General features: G+C 39.4%; 2 protein-coding genes across 2 annotated transcripts; one reads left to right on the top strand and one right to left on the bottom strand.

Annotated features, from left to right (window-relative positions):
• The first annotated feature begins 4397 nt into the window (after positions 1-4397).
• wdr93 (WD repeat domain 93) lies at positions 4398-12702 on the top strand. Its single transcript, XM_053423548.1, has 15 exons — positions 4398-4463; positions 4748-4949; positions 5254-5318; positions 5574-5652; positions 5774-5859; positions 6314-6398; positions 6594-6744; positions 6839-6909; positions 7143-7229; positions 7374-7505; positions 10608-10791; positions 10877-10937; positions 11011-11167; positions 11602-11791; positions 11912-12702. Exons 1-15 carry the CDS (start codon positions 4398-4400, stop codon positions 12003-12005), a joined length of 1710 nt encoding a protein of 569 aa, XP_053279523.1. The 3' UTR covers positions 12006-12702.
• A 1803-nt stretch (positions 12703-14505) lies between these two features.
• Positions 14506-17604, bottom strand: LOC128438533 (putative gonadotropin-releasing hormone II receptor). Its single transcript, XM_053421119.1, has 3 exons — positions 17062-17604; positions 15970-16174; positions 14506-15124 (listed from the first exon to the last, which is right to left on the bottom strand). Exons 1-3 carry the CDS (start codon positions 17575-17577, stop codon positions 14595-14597), a joined length of 1251 nt encoding a protein of 416 aa, XP_053277094.1. The 5' UTR covers positions 17578-17604; the 3' UTR covers positions 14506-14594.
• Between the last annotated feature and the right edge of the window lie 6101 nt (positions 17605-23705).

The raw sequence follows: 23705 nt of genomic DNA, 5'->3' as shown, positions 1-23705 counted from the left end.
GTGTCACTGCATCGAATTCACCTAAACCTTACGGTTTAAATGACAAAGAGAGGCTGCAGACGGGAGGTCAGGTGCCACTTCACCAAATACTTAAAACATCCCTGAAAATCGTGTAATTGCTTCATCATAACCAGTTGCGGTACTTGGGCATTTTTTTTAAATTGACTTGGAGGATATATATCCTTCAGTTTCCAGTTAATAATCTGCACCGAAAAAGGTTTTTTGCACTAAACCCAGTTTGAAAAAAGGGGGCAGCAGAGTCATGACATTTTCAGTCAGATTGTAGTGTATGGTTGCAGTTTCTATACTGAATGTCAATTCATGAAATCAATAATGTACATAGAAGCCTTAAGATTAAACTTCTATAGGACAAACATCTGCCAATATCAACATGGAGATATTATCCACTCTTCATCTGTTTACCTGCCTTATGTTAGAGTTCACTTTCATACCTGTCTTAAAATGAAAATGTACTTTCTGGAGGAAAAATGTCGTCATGTATTTTTAAATGTTTAGTGTACACTTTGATTTGCTGAAATGAGATCGCTTACTCAGCAGTTGTAATCCTTATGGCACTCTGTTTTGAAAATCACCACCGAGGCATATGGTCAGACATTTATCATCAGGAATATAACTGGTCTGTACCATCACTACTTGCATCGCACCGAGCCCTGGACATATGGTTGGATGTGCTATATATCAAGCAGGAAAAAAAACGTAATTAAATTGCCAATACTCAATCACTTTCAGGTAGTGGGCGGCAATTATGAGAATGTTTCAGCGAGGAAAGGGTTTATTAGTGTCAAGTAGTTGATTAAAGACCATCATTATATGTGGGTTATTGACTATGATGAATGAATCACTGGACAGAATTTTTCTCACAAAGTCAGATTTATTTATCTTTTCAAATCCTTATCACAAGCCACAATAAGAGGTTCACACTGTGTTTTTGTGGTTCTGGTGCTGAGTGTTGACGAAGCACCAGTGTGTACTGCACAGCGGGTGTGTTAATGTGCCGCGCACCTGCTGAAGGGAAGAGAGTCAGAGAGCATCATGGACTGTGTTTTACAAATGTATACTTTTTTTCTTTGCAAAATTCGAACGAATAAAGCATAAAAGTGCTTTTTGCCCTCAGAGTTGATTGGTCGAGACTTTTATTTACAGGTTATCTGTATCACTCTGGTCATCATCATTTAAAAAAAAAAAAAAGTATTCACAATGTTGCTCAGCGATACAGGACTCAGCAAATGTACTGGACCAAAGAGGAACAACATGACAACAACATTAAAAACAAATCATCCTGTAAGTGTTTTGGGTTAAAAAATGTTTATTAAATGTGAATGAATATAAACTAATGCATTATAAATGGCTTCTATTCACTAGAGCACATTTTGCAATGCCCACATAAAATAGATCCTCGTGTTTAGTCTTCCGCAAAGTTTCTTTGTTTGTGAAGACAACTTTTGAAATGGTAAATTCTGGGGTAAAATTCATTTATCATCACATTGCATTAAAACCCATCAGGAAAAACGCAGCTCTTGCTCTGTATATTTATATGTAATTTTGATTAGGGCACAAAAATGAAAAGGATGAAGGCTTCATGTTGTTATAATAAAGGATACAATAATCTATGGTTCTATATCACTGTGTGTCAGTTATAGCATTAGGATTGCACAAAAAAAAAAAAAAAAAGAAGTCTTCTCGATCCCTGTGCTTCTGAATGACAGCACATGACTAAATGCATGTTCCGAGTCTCACAACTCAACAGATTCTTTTCCACGACAGTCCTGTACAAATATAAGTTAACGTCTGTTCATTTTGAGTGTTTCTTGCACAGGATGCGCTTTAAGTACTTATAATCGCTCAAAAATCATCAATATCCCAATTCTTGTTGCAATTCTTGATCTTGAATTGCTCATTCTGTTTATTATTTTGCTAAAGGCTCCAAAGGCCCACAAAGTGCCACAAAAAACAATGTTTACTTTACTCTATCACACAGGTAGGTCGGCTCATAGACGCCATATTCACATGATCAGACCCACACACACACACACACACACACACACACACACACACACACACACACACACACACACACACACACACACACACACACACACACACACACTGCCAGTCAGTTATTACCAAACAGAAACGACAAAGATATAGAAACAGAGCTTTTTCACAACCTGCCATTAAAAAACCATTCCATACGCCATTCGTTAATGTCTCACCAGATTGTGATGGATTTAGTCACTATACTTTTATATATTTGTAAAGACGAGTTAACAGAACGTTTCCATTCAAATGTTCTGTTTTCTTTCTGCTTGAAGGATAATCTGCTGAGAAACAAAGAGCCGCAGACTCGAGGTTTTTCATTCAAGTGAATGTGAGTCAATGTACCTGACATCTCTCACTATTGATTCTTCTGAACCTGGATGGAAACGAAGCCTCGTGGTGATCACGATATCGGAAGTCGTTTATCCGTGACGTGTATTAACTTTGGCGAATTAAGACCGGGAGCCAGGGTGAAGTAATAACACGAGGAATAACACTTATCCTCACAGATAATGTCGCTGATGGATTATTGATCATAAAACATTAAAGCCTCTGAAGAAGGTTTCAGCGCACCTCGTTGACCTGGCAACGGCGCGTCCGCGTGGCCCCTGTTGCCATGACGACCCTGAGGAAGTTAGCACCATCAGCAGGTTCCTGGCGACACCGAGCTCAACTTCAACAGTGAACTTTGTCCGAATGAAGGTAAGCCTTTTTAATTTAGAGAGAAGTAAAGGTCACCGGTAATAATTGGTCCTTTCCATTGTCCTCGTTAGCCTGTGTTAGCAGCGAGCTACTCACCTGTCCAGTGCGCGAGCTGCTGAAGACCTCGTTAGCTGCAGCTGCGTGTCGAGTGGATCACTGGTGCGTGTTTCTGATGTAGAGGGGAACTTCCGGTTGCTTTGTCAGAGGGAAACTAGCCTGTACAGCGAACTGCGGCTCATTCACAACACGTCTAATGTTCATTCATAAACACGAAGCTATCAAATAAGTAAACAATAAAATAAATCCAAGCACGACTCTTTCTCAGCAACATCCAGACTATATTACCTCACCCATTAAGTCAGCCACAGTATTAGTTACTTCACAGTTAGTTCATAGTCACATGTAGGGGGGAGCGGGGTAACGTGAGACACCCCCTGTATCTAGGCAACGGTACACATTTGTGGTCATGTGACCGTTATGTTTCCAAGCCCCTCCCATTCCCCCCTTGAAGGAGAAGTTGGTGCAGGTGCTGTGGAAAGTATGTTTTTTCACAAAAATGTGTTTTTTGCAAGTAAAAGTCAATTTTATTGCTTTGAACTTAATCAACTGTTGTGTCAAACAAATTGATTCAGGTAGAAAAACTTATATCATACATGTTGGTGAACTTCCAACATATAAAACCATGTGATTGATGCTAGCTGAAGATTAGCCTGACTTGCTAAGAGATGTTGTTTTTTCTAAAATGTTGGCTGTGGGGTAAAGTGGGACATGAAGCAAAAGTTAAGTTTAGTCTTGAACATATTTTAGTGTCATATTACATTATATATGTTTTATTTTTAATGTCATAAACATTGTAGAAAAGCCATCATGCCAAGAAACTACACCAGGAAGACAACCTGTGGCCAAACACCCCTCACAGAGATGGAGAGTGCAGCCGCTGAGGTCATGCAAGGAAAGAAGTCCTTAAGAAAAGCTGGAAGGGATAGAAATATTGACAAGACAACCCTCAAAAGATTCATAAAGAAAAAGAGAAAGTGAAAGTAAAATCAGTAGCCTGGGGTGCAGTAGATGAGGCAAAGAGAATATTCACAGATGAGATGGAGGAGGAGCTTGCCAAGCACTTGAAACAACTAGCTGACCAGTTCCATGGCCTTGCTCCAGTTAAGTGCCGTGAACTGGCATTTGAATACACAGAGAAAAACAATATCCCTGTCCCTGCCAATTGGACAGAGAAACAATGTGCAGGTAAGCTAGGGTGTGCAAGAGATCACATGATCTCATGATCACATGATCTCTTGCACACCCATTCTGAATTAATGGGAAATGTATACATTTTACTGATATATCATTTTAGCTCGCCTAGAGGGGAGCAAATGTAAAAAATGTCTCACATTACCCCGCTCTCCCCTACTGATTCACTGGTACTTTACTTCTGTTCAGTTATGTGGAATATGTAGATGGAGCAATATTGACACATATATATTCACAATCAAGCGACTACTACTTCAAATAGTTTAAAAGTTCTGAGTGACAACTTTGAAATGGTTCTATGTCAAATATAATATAACACTAAATTGTTCAGGTTTGTGCTCATTTGATATTCCCGTACGCCACAGAAAGGAAAACCCGACTCAGACATGGAAGCAGCTTGCAACGCAGAGAAATCAAGAGTGGAACCTTTGAGACTGTCCAGGGCAGCACAGGTACTGACGTCGGGACAGAAATTGTCCTTAAAAGTGTATTTATATCATATCATATATTATTTATTATACAGTTTATTATTTTGGAAAAATTTCAAATAAAGCCAACTAATGTAAATGTCTCATGTAGCCCAATATTTGAGTTGTACAGGCACCCACAGCCGTTTTTATTATTCTACCAGTGAAAATAGATTTAGTTTTTTGTTTAAATATTTGTTTATTGAATGCAAAGATAAGTGTTTTCTTAAGGAAATGGTTATTAATGACTGTTGTGGCTCATCTGTCAGCTTCCAGAAAGCACCAGCTGCCTCACATGCTCAGAAGATGGCAGGTACCTCGGCCTGGGTCACTCCCAGGGCTTGTCTGTGTGGTGTACATCTTCTCTGACCCGTGCTGCAGACTGGCTGCAGGACAGACTGGAAATTACATCTATTCAGATGACCAGTATGGCAGAGACGGCATATCTACTCGGCACTATTGATGATATGGGTGGGTAATCTGCCTGTGATCCGTCACCATGTTTCTTTACATTTCTGATGTATTTATTCTCCCTCGCTTGCTTAAAACCTGTTTCTTCAGTTGACAAATTGCGAATGACATTCAGTCATATACTACGAAGGCTCCAGCTGCATCTCCAGGTGACCTGTGATGCACTGGACTGAAAAAATGACACCTGCGAACCAGGGGGAGGGAGAAGTGGAAACCTGCAGGAGGTTTACAGAGACAGATACTTTGCTAAAAATGTAACGCTTACTTGAGTGCTCACATCAGTTGCTATGGTCTTTCATTGCAGGTGTTGCCAGAGTCTTTGCTTATCACTGTGACACCATCCACCTCCTCAGTGTTGTTAACATCATGGTGTGTATTATCATCACCATTTTAACTAATTAGCCATAACCTCTGCCTTCTTCTGAAGGTGTTTGAATATGCGTTTGCATGTGTTGTGGTTAATGGATATGAACGTTTTTTAGGTTAAGTGTATAACCAGATGATTTTTTTGAAGTGTTTCACGAAGCATGATGTGTATTTGATTGGATGTAGGTTTCATTTTTTGCAGTTACAACCAATTTTTTTATTTAAAAGAGCGATTTTAACAAATTCTGTCAATATCAGGACGACATCAACAGAAGAAGCGTTTGCTTGACCTTTGAACTGTCTCACGGGGGACATTACGGAGCAGCAACAATCAGTTGTAAGTAAGAATTTTACTTCTAGTTTCTGCAGTTTACATTGGTGATTCTGTTTAAAAAATTTCTAACCCAGGAATTCTAATGCTGATGAATGAATCATATGAATTTCATATCTCCTATCAGGTAATGGTGCAGTTTGGCTCGAAGTCCATCACTTCCCCTCAGAGACCTGGGTGAAGGAGTTAGAGATGGTGGTAACACAGACACAGGTATATATGACACTGTAACTTTAGTGTTTGGCTGACATGATTGTGTATCAGATGTCATTATGGCTCGTATAAACAGTGAAATGTGATTGTCAACTATTTTAATTTGTGCATCATGAATTCGTGAGAAAATGCTCAACATGTGCACAAATGGTGGTACAAAGAACCCTGAAAGGTTTGCAGTCAATGCCGCATGGAAAAAAAACGCAAAACTTTAAATCCAGAAAAGTTGCTATTCCAAGTCTTCTTGTTTTCTCCCATCTCATAAAATGTTGTCTTTGTACACATATTTTGACCAACAACCTGCAAAAATATTCCAACCTCCTTTTTCTTTGTCAAATATAACTGTATGCAACTGTGTGATACTGATTTACAATTTGTATAAATGATAAGAGAAATCTATTTTACGTTGTATTAAATGGTATATTATATATGTTTTTTCATTTCTTATCTTCAGGAACACAACTCCTCAGGGGACCGGGGGGTAAAATGGTCTCCGTTGTCAGTGGCAACTAAAATCAAGCCACCCAATATTACAGCAGGTAGAATTTTATCGATGGCACTTATAATCATAATAATATGAGCATGCATACAGCTGTGTCTGTGGACTTACTCTATATCTCTTGTTTAATGACTGTGTGTGCAGAAAGTGTAAAAAGTATATTAAACTGTGAGAACCCACTCCAGTTGAAAGTGCCACCAGGTCAATGTCCTGCCATGTTTTTGCTGTTTTGCAGGGACAACACTGGAAGGTCCACATGTGGTGCAGGTGACAGATTTTTTGATGTACTTTTCGGCTTTGGATGTGGATACCGGGAGTCACCAGGAGAAGGAACAGTCTTTCGATACGAATGCAGAAAAACGAAAACAATCAAATGAAAGCACAAGGTAAAATTCGTTTTACACAATTGCCATCGGTGCTTCAAAGCTGTGAACTTTATGATTGCTCTGATTGATGAAGTCTTCTTTTCTTCTTTTTCAGATATTGCACCCAGCACTTTCTTCTTCCTTGTGCGCAGTTTCCTGGTGACCGCACAGCAAAGCCTCAGCGAGGTGTGTAATGGGGGGGGGGGGGGGGGACTCCAGTTAGTGGAAATTTCAGTGTTGAATATATGGATTTTCTATGACAAACAGTTGACTTGTAGACACACAGATAAATCCCTGCTGATTCTTTCAATGGTTTCTAACCCTCTTATTCCTGATGTCCCTTATAAAGGCTTTTTCCTGTGGTGGCAGGTCCTGCTCCTGCTGATATCATTTTTTATCTTTAACTTTTTTCTCGGCAGGGTTGCCTGTTGCTGTCTGTGTGTGGTGGATTGGTAGTCGCAATCTTCTTCAGTATTTGATCAAAAAGGCACCAAAGAACGAACCAGGTAGAATAATTAGTTGTTCAGAGGTGAATCTTCTAGATGCTCCCAAACAATATATCTAAAATGTGTTGCCTGTTTTTATCTATTGCGTATTTGTATCTTTGTACTAGAGGAGGCAATAACCATAAGCATATTTTCTCCTTTCAGACGTTGAACCTATACCAGATATGTTGTGGCCAAATGCAAAGAAAATCCTCTGCTCTGCTGTGAGTACATGCACCCGCTACATCGCTCTTGGACTCGACAATGCTCTGCTGTCTGTCTGGGACAGGCAATCTGGTGGGTAATATTACAGTGAAGTACCTCTTACCTTCTATCAAATCTGAACCCAGTGCTGTTTACAAACAGCAGTACAGTTTATTGTGGTATTTATGGTATATGATAGTATCTACTTGATGTTAACATGGTGAAAAGATAGATAAAGCAAAAGAAAGTTTACCCTCTTGATTTTTTTTATCAGTATCCTCTGGGACATTTTAGTTATTATACACACATACATAAATATTTGTATTTTTTCTGATCTAGTGACAATCATCAGTAGCAATTGCTTTAACTTGTTTTATATACTTCATGTTCCCATCAAGGTTATTTAATTAACAGACGTTGAAAATGCTAATACTGTTACCCTCTATCCACATCACTAGACCCCTTTACTGTTGAATATAAGCTACTGACATCAATTTTCTCTACCTTCTCTAGATACTATTTAAACACTAAAGTTTTTCGTTTTCAAATTTTGTTTGTCAGATACAGTATCTATTGTTTTTATCCCAAAACCTCAGTCCATAAAAAGACAACTAATGTGAAACAGATGAACAATTAATTATGTCAGAACAAATAATACGTAAATGATTATGGCTGAAAACCTCTGACAGGAAGTGAGAAGAATCCCGCTGCCTCTCTGTCAAGCCATATGTCAGTAACATAATTAGAACTGAGCATGTATGTTATTATGCTAAAGCTGTGTGCCATTACAGCGGCTCCCCCATGATTTATATCAGCAGGCCATACTCTAAGGGCAGTTTTGATGAGAGATTGAGGCGCCTTGCTTCCTGTGTGACACTGCAGTGCAGTATTGATTCGAAAAGGCAGATCTTACTGTAAATTAATACAAGACAGACCTTTAAAATAAGGGACAGCATGTTCCTCCTCTTACCAATGTCAAATGAAATTTATTAATAATGACACACTCAAGGTTTTTGCTGCTAGATCCTTTATAAATGACGATGCCACATTGCTCCTTTTTCCACATTCACAATCACTCACTCTGATATTCCAGATCCAACCAACTAACTCTTCATGCCTAGATATGATGAACCTAACTGTTATGGTAGATATAGTGTAATATACACTATATACATATAGTGTATATACACTCTCTGATGTCAAGAAATCACAAATGCAACAAAGATAATGGAAAGCATAAGGGATTTGTCTACAGATATAAACAAACATGGATGGCCCCACCCACAGGGGTGAAGTTCTGCTATCTCCATCTTCTTCTCAGAAAGACTTATTAAGGTCTGGAAGGGATTTAACATTAGAGAATCCATCGAACTCAACATATTTTAACAGATCCAGTCAAAGGCCATTATCTGCTTGTTTCTCTTTGCTCATAGGGAAGTCTGAGGTGGTTTGAGTCAAGTCTGCTTTGTTCACTGACCCCTCTAAACCATGTCAGTGTGACTGTCATCAGTTATTCTGCTTAGCGGTTCATTTAGCTCCTTTATTCTATTTGTGTGCAGTTTCCCTCTGTGTCACCTTTCATGGGCGACTGGGGGAAGGGCTGGCATGTATCTTGGGGCTTTGAGCCATTCTGCTTTACCTTGGACCCTATGGGCTGTTCTGCTTGTTAACAGCACCTGGGACGAGCCTTTTCACCTTTATGAGACAGAGACACCTTTGTAGAGATTTGATTAGTACATAATCTCCTCCATGAAAGGGATGAACGGGTTCATTTGAAGGTTTTGGCAGTTTGCTTGACACCTGTCAATGAAACAAGATCTGGTTTAGGTGAGTTAGTTGGTTGGTTAGTTAGTTAGTTAGTTAGTTAGGTAGTTAGGTAGTTAGATAGATAGATAGATAGATAGATAGATAGATAGATAGATAGATTTATTAACATACTCTGAATAGTGGTTATGATCATTTTGCTCAGTGTTTCTTTTATTGTGGATTTCAATCTCTCACCCTTATAGCGGAAGGCATCCTCTTAAGGGCACTTAATTACCTTTTTTTGCTCTGATAGCTTCGCATATGTTCCATATTTGTAAAGGGACCCGATGAAGGTAACAAATTATAGTGTTTTTTAGCGTATTTTTTGGTCAGATTGTCTGCTTATTGACCCGTCAATGTACGGAATCAAACATAATTTGGTATTGGTGTCTTCAACAAGTCTGGTCCACAACAGAGTCATGTTCATAATTTGTATCATTATTTTTCATTAAACCAAAGTTTTTTTCAGCTTCAGCAGAAAACCAATAATGTGAGAATCACTTAATTGTACAAGAGGATGCGAACAACTACATGTAACATAGAGAGTCACAGCAATTCTAGCATTTCATGGATGTGTTGTCAGAATGGGTGAGGCATGTAGAGGGAGATATATGTGGATGCTGTGGGAGACATCTTCAGACTTGGGGGTGACAATTGCTCATGTTACCTTGTTAGCGCTGGTATATTGTTTCACCTTCTGGTCTCCTTGATGCATCAAGTCCACATTAAAACCTTCTGCATAAACATCAGCTGCTGCCTGAGTTCTCCTTTCACCAGCTTCCAGGAAGCACAAAAGGGCTCATTGTCATTATGATTCAATATAAGCCTGTTTGGCTTCAGTTGCTGTTGTGTAGTTAACCCTACACAATCTCATCAAACAGCGGTCAGATGCAACACAATTTTACAATTTAGAATAAAATCAAAAATCCTAACGTGGTTTGGTTTAGTGTCAGCAGTAATGTGGGCTTTGTACCAGACCATTCTGGAGTGGAGTGCCGTTAGGTCACAAGTTTCACCCGTCACCTATGGTTGGTGGGGTTGGTTGTGACCAAAAGAATAAGTCGCAAATACTATTCTGTCGAGCACTATATTTAATTTCTGCCAATACATCTCTTTCACCTAAATCTTACACACTGAACATTTGAAGCAAGATTCTGTGAACTCCCCGTCTCAGTTAGAAACAAGATATATCTAGGATTCCTTAAAGACAAACTTCACAGAGAAGCAATAATGAGGCTGAATCAGTTGATGGAAAGTTGCAACAACACTGTACCCGTATGTGTGTGTGTGTGCGTGCGTGCGTGTATGCGTGCGTGTGCGTGTGTGTTACTGACTAACTTATATGGCCTGTTTGATAATCCTTCTCTCATTTTCTTGTATTTCCCTCAGGGTCTCAGCTGTCTGTTGTTTCGATGTCCGCACCAGACTGTGCCATCTCCAGGATCCAGTTTGCTGATCACTGGCATGTGTCCACTGATGAAGTCCATCTCTTGCTGGTGTGTAAGAGTGGAGCAATTCACAGAGTCACCACAGGACGAGGGACAAAGTGCTGCACAGAGCTGCTCACTGAAAGGTTACCTGAGTGAATCAAATGCAGTCTCATTCAAATTTTAAATATTTATATTTATCAACAAACATTATTTCTTATGTTGCTACAGGCCGAAAGACAGTGGGGGCCTCCCAAGTAGCAGCGCGTCAGTGCCTTTCCTGCAGAGCACGGTAAGGAACACAGCAGTTGTTTCATCTTCAGCTCCTTTGATGCTATTGTCTTGTTTTCTTCTGCCTCAACTAGTTCCTTGTGGTGCAAAGAAATGGAAAAGTTTTCCTCCAAGATGTCATCAACAAAACCACAGTGCGCTGCTTGATTCCCCCTGAAACTCATCTGATTGCTACTCCCTGCAGTCCTGTTTATGCTTTGAACACTAAACGGCAAACTCTGTTCATACGAGGTAAACCCAACGCCATCTTCGATGGCCGCTGTCTGTTTGTTGGTTTGTTGGTTTGTTGGTTTATTTGCCAGAAGGATTATTATGCTTAAACTAGTGACGTTTATTTTTTAATTTTCTCAGGTTTCCCAGAAAAGAATTCCTGGATTAAGATTTAGAAAATCAGTCATATTTAGTGGACTCAGCGTGTGTAGAATTTGATGCTGTGGTTTTGTTGAACAAGAGTGGATTGTTGGTTCTTAGCGTCATTGTAGTTTTTCATTAAAAGTTTTTTTCAGCTTTAGCAGAAAAGCAATAACGTGAGAATCACTGATGATCATCTGCAGGAGCATTAGACTCAAATAAACTGTCTATTTAAGTTGTATGCGTATGTAAATTGTTAAGCTTCACAAACAAGGTAACTTAAAATTGAACAAATATTTTTATGTTTCACGCAGGTGATCAGGACTCCAGCTACAGCGCGACCCCAGAAGACAAAGATGGCCAGAGTCATCTTCTCGTCTTCCATTTTGGAGAGTCTGATATTCTCAAGCAGTTTATTTTTTCCCCTCCAGACTCTCCACAGCGGGAAGAAACACAGAGCTTTGTCTCTCTAGAAGAAGCCTGCAACCTCTACCTTCAGCAAAGGTTTGTGTTATTTGTGCCTTGATGCATCCAATATCTGATCTTCTCCCAAGAACAAAGCACAATCAATTCACACATGGATATTAATGTTGTCTCATGTGTGTCCTATGTTCCCATATGAAGGGCACTTTCTGTGGATGAGAGGAAAAAAGCTCTTGCACAAACATGGAAGCAACTACAAGAGGCTGCAGCAGAGACACAGCAGAGCTGCAGCTAAATGAAACACTGCAACACATGGTACAGTTATAGTCAATATAGAAAATACATAGAGGCAATTTGAGGCAGTGATTTCGAATGTGTCTGAAATGGAAATTTCTCTTTAAAAATGTCAAATGTATGTTGCTGGAGGCCACTTCTAATCAGCTTTTAAAAGGGTGACTCGTCCTTTGCCTTTGGGGTCCATGAATGTTTCATATTTCATGTTTTAATGTCAAAAAGAAAATACCAGCTTAGACAGGCTGCGGAGATGTAACAGGTTTAGCTTGGCTTTGGCCAGTCAGCAGCAAAGAGACACACATGTTCACCTGCTTCTAAACATTCACATGCTACTTATACAGCTTATAGTTTAATAAATAGACATTTTTCAGCCTACTGAAAACATAAATAAAAATATATCACTCAATGAACAATGTAATGCCTACCACCTTAGAATCATGGCCAGAAACTGTGCTTTTCAGGTTTATGTGACCATGGGAAAGAGTTGTGAGCAGTAGTGATCTCAGAGACCTCTCTGTTTATGTGTGACACACTGAGATAAACAAGAGCACAATCAACTACTAAATCATGTCCATGTTTATTGGGTCACAGAGTAACAGCAATCTGAATAAAAAATGTATTAAATAAATGTAGTGAAGATTCTAACCTGTCATCAGCATATTGTTCATCTCCAACCAATCAGCAATGCACAGCTGTTTCATTAGTCCTCATTGTCTCCCTGTTGGTGTTTAGATTGGTGACCAAACACTGATGGGAATATTAAAATGTCTTTTTAAAAAGATTTATCTGCACTTCATTTGTTTTACCTCTTCACTGTTCGTATCAGATTATACTCTGGCATCGCTCAAGAACGACAGCACAGGTGCTCCATTCAGAGAGCTCTGTATGTGCTGCTGTCAACATCAGTTATCAACCAGATAAATGACAGCGATGGATGTTTGTTTGTCTGAAAATCATCTGTCTACAAAGATAGATGAAGATTTGTTGAACAGTTCAATGATACAAAAACTAGTAAGAGCAGCTCTGAGATTATTTCTGATACAAAAAATATCATTTCGAGGAGCTAGACATGAGAGGGAACTACAGAGACGTATACCACCTGTATGGTAAATATGAAGCACCAAGCAGCACTCCAATAATTAAGATAAAATCCGTACACATCATAACTTTAATGTTGTGATTTAGCAAAATATATTGTGTTCAATATAAAGCTCATTTTGAGAGTTTCTCCCTTTTTCTTTATGATAAGCTTTTGTAACCAGCTACTGGAGTAAATATCTTGTTGCTATTTTATAAGGGATTTCTTGGATATACTCATAATAATAAACAGTACGGAGTAAACCATTAAGATATTGCATGTTAATGAGCTTTACATGTGCTGGTGGTTTTGGACAGAGACTGTCAGAAACTATTTGCAATGTTTTTGCGTTCTTATATGTACCAACAACAAATAATGGGTGTATCTCAATAAGCGTAAATAATGAAATATTTATTTATGGCTGACAGAAAATTATTAAATTACGGTTTTCAATTTTGCATTTTCTTTTCCCTGTATGAAAGTTTATAAGATAGTAAGATATGGGTGGTTTTCAATTTAGCAACACTAAGCGATTAATTGGCTAAAAATAACTATATTTTGAAGATTGTGTGTTTGATTTAATATTCAGGAAAATAATGCATGCCGTTACTGACATAATGCACACAATCTCAAATTGGAAAAATAGATTCAGCTTCTTATTTCTGCTTAAAATTGGGATTCCTCATAGCAACAACAGCAGAAACTGATGTAAGTGTTCCACATGAATCCTGGAACATTCGTTACTACCTCAGCAATGACCGATTGTTACCTGCTCTAGCTAAAATTAAAAAAAATTCAAACACGAAGGAGGCACAAATCAATGATGTAAACATTTAGCAAGATAACTGATCACTTAGATATTTACTGGATGAATACCTTAAGGTTTTATACGTTCTTTCTGATTCTAGCAGCCCTGCAACAAAACATGAAAATGAAAGTTTGAGTAGAGGATGGTTCCAAAGTGATCTCTCAAATCTGCCACAAATTAATTTCTCACAATTTGGCCTTTCCATTAGTGAAATATGAGTCATCTTCACTGCTTGTGGACAGTCGGCCCCTCAGTGTTCCAACTGCTACACATCAATACAGAGACACACGTGTGTTTGCATTAGAGATCTACTGACAAATTGCACTGCATAATGTTTTTTTGTTTTTAATTGCAGTAGCATGTGTTTGACCCAATTTGCACCGGCTCGCTGGACTTTTGCCTCTGAACATTGTAAATATGTAATAGCCGCAACATATTCAAAAGAGACGCTCATTCCAAGTGTATACATTTAATTTAATTCAAGATGTCAAATCACAAGATACAGAGCACATAAACAGTCATTTATCAAGTTTCTCCTCTTATAGGAAATATAAATTTCTTTCATTTTATTATACACAAGCATAATTTTTTAGGTAAAATGTCAGTGTTAAGGAATACAGGACCCCACACATTAGACAGTCAGACAATGAATGAAGATGAATAAATAATAGTTACACAACATTATAAAAAAAACACTACTGTCATCACACGGTGCTGTCGGAGCTGGACTGGTTTACATCTCTAGCTGTATTATTGTCTGCTGTTAAAAAGCTGCCACTGGGTGACGTTGACTCTTCTTTACTGTGATTGCTGCTGTACATGATGAACTTCTCCTGGCTGGCAGCAGGGCTCAGCTCTCTTTTCAGTGGTGAAATACTGGCAGCACAAGTTAAAGATCCAGTTATAACCGTGTGGTTATCCAGGTCAGACGCTCGGGGGGCTTTGCAAAAATACCTCCGGAGCCCCTTTCGAAAGTGAATGGTGAACAGGCCGTAGATGACCGGGTCCAGGCAGGCGTTGAGGAGACCAAAGATGAACAGGATGTGGGTTAGCGATTGGGAGACTTTCCCCTCAAGGTCTTCGGGGAAGAACCAGTACCACAGTCCCAGCAGGTAGTACGGAGTCCAGCAGATAATAAAAGACAAGACAATAACTATACTCATTTTTAGAGTTCTCATTCGGGCTCTGGGGATGTTGTTCTTTGAACACCGCAAACGCACCTCATTGGACGACACTGGGGGTAGAGCAGATGACAAACAAAACAAAGAACACATTATCAAAGCCTTGATACAAAAAAACAATGAATTAATTGTGTAAGATGTGAAAAATGTAGCACTCTAATTGCATTCATATTAAAAAAAAGAAAAGAAATGATACATTTATGTGGTGTGTGGTCAGCTCAAGGTTAAGCAGATTGCTTCACTGGGCCAGGCTCTCTGGGATCTTCTTAAAATGGCCTTTTAACAGAATTGACAGACTACAGTCATGCTATGGTAAGACTAAACAAAAGAGCTGAGGCCGATGGGTTTGTTTTTAGGTTTAGGGGTATTCAATCAGAAGTAAGGTCCAGTATTACATTCAGGGATCACCAATGTTACCTAATAAAATGAAATCACTAAAACCGAAATTTAGTCAAAAACCTTAAATCCCACAACAGCTCTTATAAATTCAGTTAAAAAATAGTGTAGCAGCATCTTACATGAGAATGATCTACATGATCTATAAATCTACACATGAATATGCAGAATGTGGAGGTGAAGTGCTGGGAGTTTTCTGTTTCTAGATTGACCAATCATGTTTTAGAAGCAGGCTTTGTTTTTTTCTTAATTTATTTGCATGCATTTGAAGAAAGCTGTTATCGGAGATTGGCCATAATGACATCTGGATCTAAAACACCAACAAAAATTATCACTGTTTTAGTTGTTTTGTGTGACGTGATCAGAGTTCTGGCCCAGTTATCCTGTGTATGCACTGGTAGGACCAAAATATTGGTTCATACCCCCAGAGGCTTATTATTTGCAGATGAGAGCCGATAAGTGTAAATCGATCCACTAAGCATCAGCCTTGATTCACACTCACAGTTGTCCGTTTTCAGTCGTTCGGAGATCTCACACAAGATCCTGGTGTAACAGGTGATCATGATGACCAGAGGCAGCAGGAACAGGCAGGAGAAGGTGAACATGTTGTAGGCAGTTTCATGCCAGTGACTCACGAAACTTCCACGAGTCGTGCACTGAGTGAACTCCTCGGGATGAATGATGGTCACATTGTGAAAAAGGAATATCTGAGGAGGGAAAGGAGCATTATTCATCTTCAAACATGTGGAGTAACACCCATTGATACTGGTATGTGTTGGGATGTGGCCATGTAACCAGTTAGGTCAACTTCATATGTGGTGTCCCAGGATATGAAATGTAGTAGAATTATTTCTTTGCTCCTATTTGATCATTCGGATGCAATTTATTGTATGTGCCCTGGTTTGCAGTAAACAGGTCCGGAGATTTCTTCTAGAGTTTTAGTTGATATCTGTGGTCAGGAAGTGGATTCAGCCTCCCACTCTGTAAAATCATCCCCTTAGAAGTTTTCTCCATTTGTATTCCTAAGTACAAGCATCGACAGCATTCAAGGCTTCATCTAAATCTTTCAAATACAAACTCATCTCATGTTCTTTAACCAGGAAGATAAGACAAAAGCCTGCAGGATGCTGGTATGAGCAGATCACGATCAGGCCAAGCTTATTTGGCTGTAAATCCTCTTTTATCTTATTATTTTGAACATTTCGCTTGTAGAAATCAAAACCAAGGAGGAATTAATCAAATTTTTGCATCACCACAGCTTGATATCATTCCACAGTGCCTCCAGTGACGTCTGTTAAACATGAAAGAGCCACAGGCTGGTAAATAAATCTTAATATTGGAAAGAAGCTGTTCTTGCAGATGCTGTTATATTTTTTTCAGACTGGGGATGGGCGAGCAACTGGCCGCCACAGACTTCATACATTTTTTGTGTTACAAGGTAGGAAAATGTTACTTTTGGAACAGGGAAAACTTAATCCCAGAAATATTGATCGGAGCAAAGAAAGTGTCTGTAATAATTTATTGGACCATACACCTTTTAATTAAGACCTGTTTAATTAAAAATTTGTTCTGTCCTGTTGTTAAATGACTTCACCTGAGGGACCGACAGCGCAGCACTCATGGCCCACGCCACAGACAGCATGACTCTGTTCCTCTTTCGGGCCTCGTTGATAGCCAGAGGGTTGAGAATAGCTGACTGCCTGTCCAGGCTAATCACCACAGTGACAAAGGCGCAGGAGTACATCGCCTGCAGCTTGAGAAACATCAGTAGCCTGCAGGCAAGGTCCCCAGCAAGCCACTGGACTGTGATGTTCCACACTGCGTCAACTGGCATCACGATGAAGGTCATCATCAGATCAGCCACAGTCAGGTTGATGATCAGCACCCTGACGTGCGACTTTCGCTTCCCGTCGCTGTGGGCAGCCCACAGCACGGCCAGGTTGCAGAAGGCCGACGTGGCGCAGAGGATGAAGGTAATGGTCACCCTGACTTTGGCTGCTGTGGTGAATGTGGGCAGCTGCAGGGTGTCGCCCCCTGCTGTCCAGTTGGAAGGGGCAGAGGAGCAGTTGCAGCTGGCATTGAGTTGATGCTCTGCTGGCAGGTGATGCATGGTCACTGCAGAGTCACACAGAGTGCTGTTTATTTTCTGAGGCGCACAGAGGAAGAAACATGCTGCTCATCCACCGCGAAGAGCAGCGCTGTTAACCAGAGTAAAAGAACAATTGAAAATCAACCAGGTGTAGTTGAGATGAGTCAGGGGCCAAGTAGCTGGTAAAGGTCATTCAGTTTGTATATATGGACACAGCATTTGCTTTACAACTCAGTGAAATGCAAGGAAGGAGCTAATTCAGTGTGAGGAACATGGAAAACATCTCTACAGTACATCTAGCTAATATCTTGTATGCACATGCATGCACACATTTTCTTAGAGCACACACACAAATAACATTCAACCACAACCTGCAAGCCTGTAGTGCTCTTTGGGACCATTTCTTAGAAAGACTGAGAATAAAGGTCATTTGTTCTTCAAAAACAAAAGTGTTTCCAAATAAATATACTAGTAAATACATTGAATATTTGTTTCCAAAAAATTTAACAAGTGTGTCTGTGTTTTATTAGTTAGTAGCCTAATGTAGATGCCCACACATGCACAGCACAGTACTGTGTGACTGTATATGACACTGGATTCATTCTACAAGCAGCACTTCTACTAAAAAAGCCTTTAGAGACAAATATGAGATTTCTACTATTTTCACTTTGTGCAGGGCATTGAAAATAAAGTTGATCTACAGCCTCACTAAGCAATATTCATGCAGCAGCTGAGGTTTAAAATAATCCTACTAATTACTTATCGGTGGACATGGCACCTCCTCATTTAATCATAAGATGAGAAAATCAATGGACTCATCCAGATTTATGGATTCAGGATGAGCTATACAATACATCTCACCTTATTTAATCAAAAAGAGGAGCCATATAGTCATAAACATGAAGGGACACTAACATCAGATAGCATAAACCATGTCAATGGAAACGTATGAATATCGACTGGCTTTAGTTATTAACAATTCTTACGATGTTTTTAAGAGAAACTCGTAAAAATATCTGTAATATGTGAATACAGGCAGAACATTGACTATTAAAGATATTTTATTATTCAGAACATTGCTCCACAACTGTGATCTCTCATTCACACATTTTACATTGAAGCGTTTGATTGAATCAAAACTTTCTAATTATTTGATGACCACATGTGCAAATATAACATTAAGTATATATGTATAGTGAATACTAAGCACAGTTCACTGTCATCACAGAGTACAGCAATCACAGTAACCTCAGAAGAGACTAACTCACGTGCATGTGTTGTGGAGGCTGCGGGTTGAGCCTCGTGCGCAGGTTTGAAACCCCGAGTATTAAAAAAAAGAAGAAAAGATCCCAGCAGCTGTACGATCAGGAAGGCGTCAGGTTCAAGCACCACATCTGTGCAGCTCCTCCGGTGTCCTGTGTCCCCTGTCCTCTCTGTGTCCGCTCTGTATCCTCTCTGTGTCCGCTCCACCTTTATCTGCATACCAATCAGAGCCCAGCAGGACAGACCTCCGGGGTGTGGTCTGTCACCAACTCCACATTCACGGACTCGTCCGAAAAGAAAAGAACCATGGAGGGGTTTTCTTCTCAATACATTTCATTCAATCATTTGATTTAATATTAATAATAATAAAATAACCGCTGTCATATTAACAAAACAGCTCAGATGATGCCAGTGCAGTGTAACTTAACTCTAACATGAGACATTATACATGAGACGGGACTCAGGCAGTAGAGTGACTCAGGGCTGCTGAAGACTTAATAATCTCTTTGAGAAACATGAGCAGGTCGGCATTAAAAAAAAATCAAGTCTGCTGCAGGAATGTAGAGATGGTATTAATGAAATCTGTGCAGAAAACAGAGCAACCATACTGAGCATTCACAAGCTCACAGGGTTGTTGAGTTGTTGTTCCAACTTCAGTCTGAATCTGGAAAAAACATAAAAGTGTTCTGACACTTCGACACTTCTGTCCAATATTTGCACAGCAACGAAGAGCATAGAAAAAGGAACAGGTGTCACTGATAGACAATTTAAAGCGTATCCGTATCAATTAAAAAACGTCTGTATTGGTGTATATGTTGTTATACAACTGAATACTTCTTGGCCAGAAGTTAACTGGTCCTGAACCAGAATTAATCCAGAACTCTTTGCTGAAGAAACGACTCAAATGAATTCAGAAGAGGCCACCACCAACACTCGGCCGTGACTATGATGAAAGCTTTTCCACCAGCATCAGAACATGCAGCAGGCACAGTTAATGATGTAATGGACAAGTGCATTAGATAATAGGTTGCACTCTACAAGTACAATTACTTTTAATACTTTAAGTACATTCAAAAATAATATATACTTTTATTCAGGTAGAAAGGTTAATGTGGTGTGTTTACTTTTACTTGAGTACATCTTAGTTTTTTGTTTGTACTTGTACTTTAGTAAAATGTTCCCTCCACCACTGTTTATCCCCTTCGGACAAAGCCAGTGTCACTGCTGCCTCCTGTGTCCGGTCTTTGTGCTCAGTAAAGTTCAGTCAGCTACACTTTGTCATGATTTACCCATTTATGCACAATGGGAATACTGTTATGCTTGGCGCGGATTGCTACATTCTTTGGATGTTCCCTGAATTAGCCAAGCAACATGCTAAGATAAAACAGGGAACATGTACAGAACCCCTCGGTGGGCGTAGCAGGTGAGATACGTTTGTTCAAGATGAATATTGTTTACCACGACCATGTATGGACTCAGTGCTAAAAGGTGGAGGCTGGGGTGATGGAGGCAAGTTGCCGGCAGCAGGGTGTGAGTGGCAGTGTGGCTGAGCAGGGATCAGTGAGGCTGAGGTCGTATTTAAAGGGATCGCTTTGGTGAAAGAATGGGCTGTGATTGGTGGGTGACTGACGAGCACCTATAGATCGATCAGTTGCTGACAGCTTATGACGGCTGAGCACATAACTCCGTGTTCTGCATGAACTAATGCGATGCTTCATCGAGCTGACTCTTTGGCTTTTTATTCACCACACAGAGAAGAGTGTATCAGCTTGTATCACATGTCCCATTTACAGTCAGCAACTCCCCGCCCCCCCCTCCAGTAAACACATTAGGATAAAGATATACCGTTTCTATGAGGGTTTCTCATTTCTTTACAAATGTGTTTCAATGGCACGTTGCCCTGATGAGAGCCATCTTCTCTGTCTGGTCACACAGGTTACTGAGATTTCACGAATATGTCTCAGTGAATCTGATTCTTTTTTTCAATGGCAACATTTCACTGAAAGTTGAACAAAGGCCAAGACGAGGAGGAAAGGTGACAGGGATTAAATGAAGCAGCCTTTCAACTTCTCACAGCACATTCCTATGATTTAGCCATGTCACTGTGAGAAATGTAAAAACTTAAAGGGAGGGGAAGGAGAGAGGGAAACCAACAGGCTGCGACTATGTCATCAAAAGTCCAATTCCACGGCAGGACTGTAAATGTGAAACTGAAACAATGTGGGGGCACATCAGGCTCAGCAAGGTCAACACATTGTAGCCTAGCTGTCTCCTCCGTTTCATAGGGTTGATCAATTCCTTATTTACCACTAAAGTTGTTGTTATGATTATACTTATCAATAGGCCTAATAATAATAATAATAATAGGAAGAATTAGAACCATTGTATAGTGCTTTTAACAATGCAAACACACTTTACATAGGATTAAAAAAGGGAAAAAGATCAAATATGAAATACCTATCATAATCACACATTGATATATATATATACACATCATAATTTTAATTTAATTTTGTGTGATGTACAGGAATGACAAACCTGTCAATCTTTAAAATGAATCTTTAATTTTAATCCTAAATCAATTCTTTTTAGTTGAAAAAAAAAAGATTTTATGGCAGTAGAAACAGTTGTTGTTGTTGTTGTTGTTGTTTGTCAGTTTATGTGCTGGACTGTGATCTCATTCGGATGAGTAATTGTGCCCTGAGGCTGGGTGGTCTGTCTGTTTTTCTAGTTTACACTCTACACTGGTCTGTATTTGGCGAAGTGTTCATGTCTACATTCACATTCCTTCTTATTTACATCCATTTATTATAGAAGTATTCAGGAACCAACACTCCAGTGCACTTGAAGTACCCATCACTGTTGTTTGTAGTGAGCTGAATATTTTTTCAAGTTCAACTAGATTATTGTGTACAGCGTTTTACAACATTACTCGTCATTATCACTTCACCCAGACAATTCTAATGTGAATCTTTCTTGTGCATGAATGTGCTACAGTATATATAGTAGGAGTAGAATTGTGTTTGTCTTTGTACTCTCTCAAATGACTCACTTATAAGGTGAGAAAATCTAAGGATATTTTCTAACTAATTTGCAGAATTGCTCTTTGTTTAAGAATCAAAATCAGAATCAGAGTTTATTACTAAGTAGGTTTACACATTTGAGGAATTTGTTGAGGTGTGTTTTATGCAAGCATAAATCGAATAATTATTTTTTGTATAAAAATAAATATATACTGGAGAATGGATCTTTCAATACGTTGTAAACTCAAGAAAAGGATTGTGCAATTTGAAAGATAAGATATTTACAATTGAAGTTTGTACAGTTACCCCTTTATTGGGTACAGGAAGTTGATGTTAAACTGTTTTTGTTTAACATCAACTTCCTGTACCCAATAAAGGGGTAACTGTACAACTGATCTCTGCAGCAGAATTATAACGTTACGTCTTTCCCCTGCCTGCTGCACCCACAGTGAGACACAGTGAGACCTTGCAGTAAAAGCAGAAGTGAAAATGCACAGAAAACAAGGTTCACCATTTTGATATGAAGCAGCCAGCTAACTAATCCCCCTGCAAGGGACTGTCAAAGCACGACTTGATCCCCGTCCTCTCTGATGGTGTCCTTGTATTTTACAGGATCTGTTGTGCGTATTGCAATGGATTAATTTCCCAGGTTCCTATTTACGTTGGCTCATTATGTGCTGTTCTAGTTACAGCCGGGAAAGAAGAGAACATGCTGACCCAAAACATATTGTTATTCGTCAGCCTAGTTGTCCGGCTTCGTTCATCCTGAGCTCCTGAAGCCAGGTCATGACCCAACACTACTCAGTGCTCTAAGTTCACACTGAATTACGTTTTAAGCTCGGCAAGAAAAAGGAAGGATAGAGATATTGTTTTTGTTGAAAGTTGGATGGAATAAAAGAATCCATCTCCATATGGTTAGTCTTTGCTTCCTCTGCCATACTGTGAAGATCACATTCATGCAATACAGATTCGCAGATATTCTTTAGTAATATATAGAAAGATAAATCGAAAAAAGGCACAGATGATATTCAATTAATTCTAAATGTGTGCAGGGAAATTAAAATAATAGCTGCTAGATAATAAGGGTAAACCAGACTCAAATACAGCTTTTGAGCTGGGCACATTTCCACCTTGTTGTTAGCATGGCAACGCTAGTTACTATTAAACCTCCACCGTAATGAAGTATGTAGCCAAATATAGCAACACTGGTATTAAAGGTGAAAACAATCATCACTTGAGCTGATTTGCTTATCTGCATTAAAGCTCTGATATTGTTTTAGACTTTCAACATTTTCAGCTGTCCATGGAAAAGGCAGTCATGTAAATCTTAGATATTGGACATATCAGGCTCAGCAAGCATCTGATTTGATCTCGGTCAAGCAGGCAGCTAGGCCATTATCTAATTAGAGCTGAGGACTGTGCTTTATGACAGCACATGGTGGATCACCACTAACAACATGATGTGATTTATCTCCAGGCTTGGTCACTTTGCACTGAATGGTGTTGATTGGATTTCTGTTAGTCATACATTAATGAGGCTGGAATATACAGCGAGAGGCCTTGAAAAGTGACAATGGTGAACAATAAGTAAAGCGACTCATGTAGATATAGATAGAGTCACACTAGAGTATGCTATGGAGTGATTCATGTGATAACGTCATACAACATAGTACTCAACACGCGTCTCTAGCGAATACAAATAGATCAGACATTCAAATGTTACTGTACTGTCAGTACAGACACGTTTTAAGGGGGGAAATTAACATAAAATTAACATTGGTAATTTATTAGCCCCTGTGAAATATAGGTCCTGCATCTGTATTCAGGCCACCTTCATGGAACTTGTGTGTCTCACATAAATCC

The sequence above is a fragment of the Pleuronectes platessa genome, chromosome 1 (assembly GCF_947347685.1).
Source record: "Pleuronectes platessa chromosome 1, fPlePla1.1, whole genome shotgun sequence".
Classification (NCBI taxonomy): Eukaryota; Metazoa; Chordata; class Actinopteri; order Pleuronectiformes; family Pleuronectidae; genus Pleuronectes; species Pleuronectes platessa.
The sequence above is the reverse complement of the archived record's forward strand: the minus strand, read 5'-3'. Positions and strand labels throughout refer to the sequence as shown.

Excerpts from the sequence above, each read along its gene's own strand:
- LOC128438533 (XM_053421119.1), bottom strand. The coding sequence starts at position 17,577 with ATGCATCACCTGCCAGCAGAGCATCAACTCAATGCCAGCTGCAACTGC. Across the intron at positions 16,175-17,061 it reads CTGCGCTGTCGGTCCCTCAG|ATATTCCTTTTTCACAATGT; the intron begins GTGAAGTCATTT and ends TTCCCTCCTCAG. Across the intron at positions 15,125-15,969 it reads ACGACTGAAAACGGACAACT|TGTCGTCCAATGAGGTGCGT; the intron begins GTGAGTGTGAAT and ends CTCTACCCCCAG.
- wdr93 (XM_053423548.1), top strand. The coding sequence starts at position 4,398 with ATGGAAGCAGCTTGCAACGCAGAGAAATCAAGAGTGGAACCTTTGAGA. Across the intron at positions 5,653-5,773 it reads CGGAGCAGCAACAATCAGTT|GTAATGGTGCAGTTTGGCTC; the intron begins GTAAGTAAGAAT and ends ATCTCCTATCAG. Across the intron at positions 7,506-10,607 it reads TGTCTGGGACAGGCAATCTG|GGTCTCAGCTGTCTGTTGTT; the intron begins GTGGGTAATATT and ends TATTTCCCTCAG.